The following is an 8,569-nucleotide window of genomic DNA, read 5'->3' as shown; positions in this document are numbered from 1 at the left end:
TATATTTGATCACAATAACTAGAAAAAGAATCCACAGCAGACTCAACAGAAAAGCAGCTGTCACTATGAAAATAAACCCAAATAAACGACTTCCTATCACTCATTACTGGCTGGAAGCGCCTGCCAGTCAAAGGCTCTCTGCCTGGGACTGCTGACTGCTGGCGGCTGGAAGGTGAGGCCTGAGAGATTTATCAGCACCAAGCCAACTCTTCCGTCCCTGAGTAATGAAGATGGGGAGAGACAGAGGAAGGGCATTCCCTCTGGGAGAGTCCACACTGCAGGGCCCTCCCACCCTGGGGGAAAGGTGGGCCCCACCCAAGCCCAGGCCCAGCCTTCTTCCTGAATAAAAGCACAGGACTGAATGGCGGCCGTGGGGGCTGAGAGGACGTAACCCTCTCAGGATCCCTTGGCAAACAGCTCCCGGGCCCACCAGGCAGGGAGGAGCTGGCACACCAGGGAATGGCCTCATCTCCTCGAGTCCAGCCATGAGCTCTTTGGACAGGTTCTTGGCAGAATGGCGTCTCCCTGGCCAAGGCTGCCCCTGGAGCAGGGCCCAAGGCAGAGCCCAACCCAGCCTGAGGCCCCTTGCGCTGAGGATGGCTTTTCATTTGTAAAGGGTTGTACAAACGAAGAATATGAGACAGAAGCCGGTGAAATATTTACAACCTGGCCCTTTTCAGAAAAAGTCTGTCCTCCTGCCTTTGAGTATTCCTTTTTAAACCTCAGCCCTCTTCCCGCAGGCCTCCTGCTGGCTGTTCTTACCGAGAAGCAGGGGGTAGTCCTCAGCCTCCAACCACGGGGTACAGACCTGGATGTGCTGGAAGTGCTTCTGGCTGATGAGGTGGCTGTAATACTCCTTCAAAGGCCCTTTGCCTTGCAGAAAAAAAATCAGTCACTGCACTGGGCCCATCTCTGGCCCATCCCAGGCCTGAGAAATCTCTGCGAAGGAGTGAACAGGAGCTCCACACTCGGCTGCTCCAATCAGGCCCTGGTCCGAACGGCCCTTTCCAGAAATGACCCCCACCCCGGGGCTGTGCACCCTGCCCGCTGAGGCCATGGCAACCTGCACCCAACGGGCTGTGATCATGGCCGGGCTCCAGTGTCAACTAGCTACAGCTTCTCACACGGACTGCCCCTGTGCCCCGGCAGCCGTCACAGTATGTGCAGCGGGCTCCTGCCACCCTGGGAGCCCAGGGAACAGGAGGAGGGGACTGCACGAGGTGGGGCAGCTGGCCCAGGACCGTCCTCCTCCGACCACAGCCCTCTGCTTCTCTCCCCACTGGGCTACTCTGAAAGCAATTTTATGTCAGACATTGGCCTCTTTTGTTTAAAAAAAGGATGCCTGGAAACCACTGCAGAAGTGGAAAGCTCAGTATCTCTGAAATTGTGCTATCTGAGATTCAAGTCTAGACCCCATGCCCTGCTTGTGAGGACCTCTGAGCCTCAGTCTCCCCCTCTGCCAAGTGGGTGTAGAAAACCCTATGGCAGAGAGCTGCTGTGAGCATTAAAGGGACAAGGAATATCACTGCCTAACTTGGAGAAGGTACACAATAAAGGCAGTTGACTTCCACCTCCCTCCACTACACCCAAACTAAATACAGGAACATGGAGGGTCCCAGGTGGTACCTGTTATCACACAGACCAGAGAGGGAAGGCGTTCTCCATCCAGGATCAGCTGTTCAAACTCTGTTTCAGAAAATAAACACATGATAACCAGGATCATCTAGTCAGGTGAGGGTGGAGGTGAGGGAGGGGGTGAGGGAGGGACAGCTCCCAGACATAAGATCACTCCCCCAGAGGTGGCACTTCAGATCTGGGGTCTGCTTACTCGAGGACCCAAATGGGGACGCAGGGCCACCACCTCCACCATCCATGACTCAGGCTGGCCCACCCAGCAGCCCTGGGGACAGAAACACTCTGCAGAGGACACCACAGAAGGCCAAGCGGGCACCTCGCAATTCAACAGCCCCCAACAAGTTCAGCTCCGGTTCACAGCCACACACCTACTTTCTAATGCTGCCAGCAAGAGGGAAAAGTCTTCATCCTCTGCAAGAAAAGGGAAATGAATATCACAGCCGGTTTCTAGATGCCCCCCCCCCGCCCAGTTCAATGCCCTCCCCTTTCTCATCAGGGCCTCCAAGATGCCCGAAGTCATGTGGGGCACAGGCCTGGCAGGGATGAGAACGCAGGCTCAGCCAGGTACTCGTACAAGCCCCAAGTGCCCGGGAGGGTCCTGAGACCTGTCCAGCTCGTGCTGCTGACCAAGAGGGCCGGCCGCCCGCGAAGACATGTCACCATCCCGCTCCCAGCATCCCGCTCCGTGAAGGCCGACCTCTCCGTGGCCGGGTCTGAGGGTTCTGAGCTGAAGGAGCAGAGATAGAGCCTGTGAGAAGCCCGAGGACGGCTGTCTCCCGCCAGAGCAAGACCCAGAGGCTCCCAAAGGTCAGGCGTGGCCACGTCAGAGCCACCGAGCCCTCTACTACCTGATACCCAGGCACAGACATGCACCTTGCTTTCTTTATCAATATTATTTGTTGCTGGGTGCTGAGGTCACAACAGCAGATAAGACCGCCTCAGCCCCTGCCTTCACCAACTTACTGTTCTTATCATTCCCTCGACTTAAGACAAGGATGCTGTGACATCCCAACTGGCTCCCAGGTTACTGAAAGGAGCAAACAACTAGTGTGTGCAGAGCTACTCAAAGGCCCTTTCCTTAGCCCTGTGAGACACCCCAGAGAACACAGAGGTCCACACACTCCATCATGGGGTCAGGAACCCTCAGGCAGGGAGGTAAAGGTGCCCACAGCCTCGCACAAGACAAACATTCCCTTAAATGGCCAGAGACTAAAACAAACACTTCAGGCTTTGGGGGCCATATGATCTCTATTACAAAACTTGGCTCCACTGTCGTAATGTGAAAGTAGCCATGGACAATCTATAATAAATGGGCTGCGTTCCAATAAAACTTTATTTATGAATAGGCAGTGGGCCTGCAGCCATAGCTGGCGAAGCCCTGGCTTAGAGGATCCCCAGGTCTGCAGCAAGGAGACGGGGAGAGGCCAGGACAGCAGCAAGAAGGCAGCTGAAGACAGGAGACGGGAGACCTACCTGGCCCTGAACGGAGAGTAGGTGCGGCCCAGCTTCATAAAGAGCTGATGTTGCAGGTCCAAGGGTGTCTCTTTAAAGAAAGATGCAGGCTTGTCGTAGACAGTCACAGCTCTGCAATGAGATCAGTGGGGGGCTCAGGAGGCGTGGAGAAAGGCCTGAAGAATAGAAGACCCAGGAGAACCCAGAAAAAGAAGGGGGCTTGGGGCATCCAAGTCTCAGACAATAAGCAGCTTTGGGGGGGAAAAATAGTACAACAAATAAAACATTGCTTTAAATTCACTAAAAAAAAAAGCTTTGAATTACTTGGGGAAGCACAGAGAAAAGTCCTAACATCAAAACCGCCTAAACCACCTGGCTGGCGGGGAAAAAAACTCCAGCCTCCTCTCACTCAACTTCCCCGTGACCATCTCCCAGGCCCCTGGGGATTTCCAGATGCCTCGTCAACATGACATCAAGCACTGCAGCTGGGACCAACCGTGCTGAGACCCCTTGCCGCCCCAGACTCCTACTTGATGCCCCAGTTCTCTGCCAGGTCTTCCCGCATCGCGTTGGTCACACACAGGTTCAGGTGGGACAGGCGGCCGCAGAGCTTCTCGTACCTGAAAAGACATTATCACTGGTCAGCCAGGAGTCCTGGCCAGGCCCCACCACCACAAGCACCAGGTGACTCGACATCTTCCAATATAAAAGAGGGGGCAAGACTGGGGTCTCTCCAATTGGGTCCCTAATGAGGACCTTCCGGAGTTTGTACTGAATTCCACCTGTACTATTATTTCCTTCACACCTTTCTTTAGGTTATATTGCTTTTTGGCTTAAATACAACTATTTCCAAAAGATAAAAAGGAGAAATAAAATAAAGTCCCATTATTAAATCTTAGCTACACTGCACTGTTCCCTACAAAGGCTGTGGAGCTGACGCTTCCTCTAAATGTATTACAGAGTTTAGCAAATGTTAGAAAGATGTTAACACATTGACTCCAAACTGAGACTTGTGCCCTGATGACAGGGCAGAACTGAAAGAGAGCTGAAAAGGGGTAAGGAGTGACTGCAGGTTATTTATCACCATTAGGGGATCACTTTCTGCTCCTACACTCAGGATATAGACAAAGCTCCAGAGCTGGACGGCTCTAGAACTGAATTTTGGGCCTCACGCTTATTAGCTGTGTGGCAAGCAGCATAATAGATCTCACCCTAGGTTTCCTGGCTTGTAAAGAGTGTTAATCACTGGGGGGTGGTACAGACTAGAAGGGATAACGGGCTTGGCTGGAGCCTGGCATGCAGCAAGCGCCCAATGATTGCTGCTGCTGCTGCCAACACTGTTACTTACTGCCAGGAAGGAATGACCCGTCAGGGGAAAGGCCACAGCTGCCGGTAGCCTGAGGCTGCAAGTCCCCATCAAGGCTGATGTTATACACTTGATGTTATATACAGAACACAACCACCTCTTCCTGCTCCAAGTCCAACCTACTCCCACATGCCTTTCTTCCGTCTCTCTGTCTCTCTCATCAGCTGCAGCGGGCTGTGACCCGGATCCCCGCCCCATCTTCCAGCAGCAGCCCCGCGTTTTTATTTGGGGGTCTTGTCTGGGTGTACCTGGGACCCCAGCTCTCGCAGTGGAGCATCTGTCCCAAGCCTGAGGCAACAGGGCACTGAAGCACTCCGGCCTTGGTGTGGGTCAGAGGCTGGCCGGTGAGCAGGAGGCAGGCAGAGGCTCGCTCTCCACTGAGTCTCACAGGGTGGGGAGGAGAGCAAGGGGGGCTCCCAGAACCTGAGAAAGCCTCCGGGAGGACACATGGAGAGAGAAATGAGGGGTCCTGACGACACCCTTGTTGAGCTTAAAGTCAGCCATTTCTCTAGACTTTTCGGTTTCATGGGCCAACAGATGCCCTCCTTTAATTAGACCTGTTTCCATCACTTGTCGCCAGTGTCAGCCCAATTCCCCAGCCTTGCCCTTCCCCCACAGCAAGAGGGAGCCGGCTTCACCAAGTCTCACACTGGCCCTTCTTCCTACCACAGTTTGGGGAAGGTATCTGCACCCTTCTCCTCCCAGCCCCTCACCACTTGGCCAGCAGAACGAGGCGGTGGCTGGGGCCGTGCACCAAACCCATAATGGAGTAGCCATAGTTGTGCCAGTCGATGACGAGCTTGCTCCCACAGAGGCAGCCCACACACAAGCAGACAGCAATGGCTGGCAGGCCCGGGGGGTTCTGGGAAAGAGAGGAACTTGAGCAAAGAGGAGGAAACCAGAATCATCGACAACAGACAGCGTACAATGTACATAATCGATAAGCAAAAGACCCTTTTCCTCCCTAAAAAAGGTATAAAAAGTCATAAAAGAAGCAAAACCAACCAACCTGAAAAGTCCAAGATCATCGATAATCAAAGAGACAAAAAATGGAACAGGAGGTACACATTTCACCTATCAGAATGGAAACTCCAAAACACCTAACAACAGCTAGATGTTGGGGAAGAGGCATCCCCTTGGGTAGGGGGTACACTGGCCCAACTTTATTCTAAGACTACCCAGTAGCACACATTTTACAGTGCATGAGTTTTGACCAAGCTCTTCCACTCCTATGAATTTATCCCAAGGAAGAAACTGGACCCATGCAAAACAACATGTTCACTGATGCTCTTTGCCACACTATTTGCAAAAGTAGAAAAAATTAGGAAGGATCTGCGTGTCCATTAAGATGAGACTAAATAAATCATCCATTAGTGTACATCACATATTGGGATACAATGCAGCCAATTAAAAGGTGCTTCTACATGATAAAAAGCAGTGAAGAGATGGGGATAAGAGTATAACTCCAGAACCAGGCAGACTACCTAGTTCGAATCCTGCCTTCAGCACTTCCTAGCTGTGTGACAATGGGCTACCTCCAGAACCTCTCTGAGTCTAGGTCTCCACATCTCTAAAATGTAGGGAATACAATAACCTACTTCTTAGAAGTGTTCTGAGGGTTTAAATGAGTTAATACAAGTAAAACACTTAGATATGTAATAAGTACAATGTAAGACTTACCTGTGATGACATAGGAAAAGAGACTGGATAGGTACCATAAATAGAATAGACATATACTCACTCATACAATAGGCTCCTACTCACGTCCTTAAAAGTTTATACTCACATCATATGCAATCTATTTACCAACCTGTGCATTTTTAAAAGGCTGGAAAGTAAAGAAAACAGTTAACAGTGGTTCTCACAGAGAAAAGCAGGGCTGACATATACCTGGAGAAAGATGTAGGCTGCTGGCTCCCTACACATTAACTTCCACAGCAAGTGCACAGCCTGAAATACAACTTTGACTCCGTACTGAAGAATGTGCGGCCCAACTGCAAATCAGAAAAGGGACGTCACTACCGAAGGAGTTCTTGACAGTTTGCAGATTCCCCCCAACACACAGAGTCAGAGAAATCTGGAGTCGACTGCATCCTACCTGCAAGTCTCTGAAGTTCTGTCAAACGCACAATCTGAATTCGGTCGTTTTGCAAGAGCTCATCGTGGGGTTTGGAGTCTGAAAAGAATGTCCCTTTTAATGTACCCGGCAGGGCAATCTAATTTAAAGTCAGCTGGTCCTCCAGCTCAGGATGGAGAGTGGCGAATGTTCCTCAACAGCCAGAACAGAAAATGAGGACAATTCTTGCCCAGATTCCACCAGACTGGCCACAGAGGGAGGGCCTGAATCTTACCCATCTTTACTTAACACAATGCCTGGCACATAGGAGGCCCCCAAACTGATCTAGATTCCCTGGATGGTGGAATTACCCCACCACAGAGTGAACCCGAGGAAGTCCCACTCCATCCACTCACTCTGGGATAGCAGACTCTAAACAGGGACCAAAGGCAACCAGGGCTATTCTTGCTTTTCCCAGATATGGAGTTGAGCTACCCCTTACCTAAAAATGTCAACATGGAGGAAGATGGAAGAGCAGACACGCCTGACCCTGCACACGGAGGGCAAGGCTGGATACACTGACCAAATGAAGTTATCTGCCTGCAGAGCTCTGCCCTAAGGGCGAGGAATGCAGAGGAGACAAACTAGCTGCCTGTGTCCTCAGACACTGCCTGACAAGAGTAGCCTCAGGGATGTGGCTACCAGCACTGGCCCTGGAGTCACACGCACCTGGGTTCCAGTTCGTCTTTCCACTTACTAGGAGAATTAACTGAGAACTATGCAATAAGTTCGTTTAGTTTATTTAGCACTGTCTTGGCATATGGCAGGCGCTCGGTTAAAGCTGGCTGTTCCTAGAGACCCACCCAGCAGAGCCTGGGCAGAAACCTGGCAACAGCTGCCCAGGACAGAAGTGGGTTCGCCCAATCTCGGAGAGCTGCCCGGGGGAGGAAAAAGAAAAGGGACGTCCTCGCCCCGGCCCCTCTGGGGTAATCAAAGCCTCCGGTCAAAGGCTGAAAGAGCAACCTCCCTCCCAGATCCTCGGGCACTCACTGCAGTACCCCAGGAGGGTCACGGAGAAGCCGCGCTTGGCCAGCGACAGCGCGTGGTACTGCATTCGAGGGCTGCGGCCCACATCGCCCAGCACCACGACGACCACGTGCCGGGCCGTGCGCCCCTGCCGCCAGCGCTTCCACGAGATCAGCAGCAGCAGCGGCAGGGATACGAACAGCGCCAGCAAGGCCACGTAGGAGGCAGCCATCTTGGCGGGCCGGCTGCGGTCACGTGACCGCGCTCCCGCGGACCCAGCGCGCTATGCGCAGCCGCATTCCGAGTCCCCGAAGTGGGCGGGGAGAAGGCAGGTGAGGGCGTGGTTTCCTTAGTGGCTGCACGCCGAGCCTACGAGGATTACCTGGAGGCCGAGAATTAGTCGTGTTTAAGGTAAAGCTTTTACTATGCGGGGATCTAGGAACATTTTATTTCAAAATTCTAAGATAACTTCAAAATATAGTGAGACAACAATTTGGATGAATCGCCTAAGCATAATGTTGAGAAAAGAGATCAAGTGCCAAAGTACATACTGGCTGGTTCCATCTATATAAAATCAAAACTAATCTTTGCTGTTAGAAGTCAAGGGAATGACTTGTTTGGAGGATCAGGGAGTGAGTGGGAGGGGGCCATGGGGAGCTGGGAGTTAGGGATGGTCACCTTCTGTTTCTTGATCCGGGTGCTGGTAATGTAGTATGTTCAATTTGGGAAAATCATTCAGCAGAAAACTTATTCATTTTTCAGGATGTGTGTTGTACTTGAATAAACCATTTCACATATAAAGAGAAAGGGAAGAGAAAAGGACAAAGAAGAAAGAAAAACCATAATAATTTTAAGTATCCATAGTAATGAGGAAACATTCCCCCCCACCCACCCACCCTCCAATTTCACTTCCCAAAGTTGCCACACTACAGAGTTTAGTGTGTGTCCATGTGACAGCCTTTTGACTTTGAAGGCCTTTTGACTTGCTGAGAAACATTGAGAGCACGTTGGTGAAGCCATCCCCACCGCCCCCA

At 51.7% G+C, this 8,569-nt stretch overlaps 1 protein-coding gene across 1 annotated transcript in view; it reads right to left on the bottom strand.

Moving 5' to 3' along the window:
* The window catches only part of ALG1 (ALG1 chitobiosyldiphosphodolichol beta-mannosyltransferase), a 12,032-nt gene extending 4,234 nt beyond the window's left edge, over positions 1 to 7,798 (bottom strand). Inside the window, exons 1-10 of the mRNA XM_019660338.1 lie at positions 7,560 to 7,798; positions 6,552 to 6,629; positions 6,344 to 6,447; positions 5,167 to 5,315; positions 3,618 to 3,707; positions 3,109 to 3,219; positions 2,241 to 2,362; positions 2,008 to 2,046; positions 1,627 to 1,686; positions 743 to 873 (exon numbers count right to left, since the gene is read on the bottom strand). Coding sequence (XP_019515883.1) covers positions 743 to 873; positions 1,627 to 1,686; positions 2,008 to 2,046; positions 2,241 to 2,362; positions 3,109 to 3,219; positions 3,618 to 3,707; positions 5,167 to 5,315; positions 6,344 to 6,447; positions 6,552 to 6,629; positions 7,560 to 7,767 — 1,092 coding nt within the window. The 5' untranslated portion in view covers positions 7,768 to 7,798. The remainder of the gene's footprint in view (positions 1 to 742; positions 874 to 1,626; positions 1,687 to 2,007; positions 2,047 to 2,240; positions 2,363 to 3,108; positions 3,220 to 3,617; positions 3,708 to 5,166; positions 5,316 to 6,343; positions 6,448 to 6,551; positions 6,630 to 7,559) is intronic.
* Between the last annotated feature and the right edge of the window lie 771 nt (positions 7,799 to 8,569).

This window comes from Hipposideros armiger, unplaced genomic scaffold (genome assembly GCF_001890085.2).
Source record: "Hipposideros armiger isolate ML-2016 unplaced genomic scaffold, ASM189008v1 scaffold_315, whole genome shotgun sequence".
NCBI classification, from domain to species: Eukaryota; Metazoa; Chordata; class Mammalia; order Chiroptera; family Hipposideridae; genus Hipposideros; species Hipposideros armiger.
The sequence above is the reverse complement of the archived record's forward strand: the minus strand, read 5'-3'. Positions and strand labels throughout refer to the sequence as shown.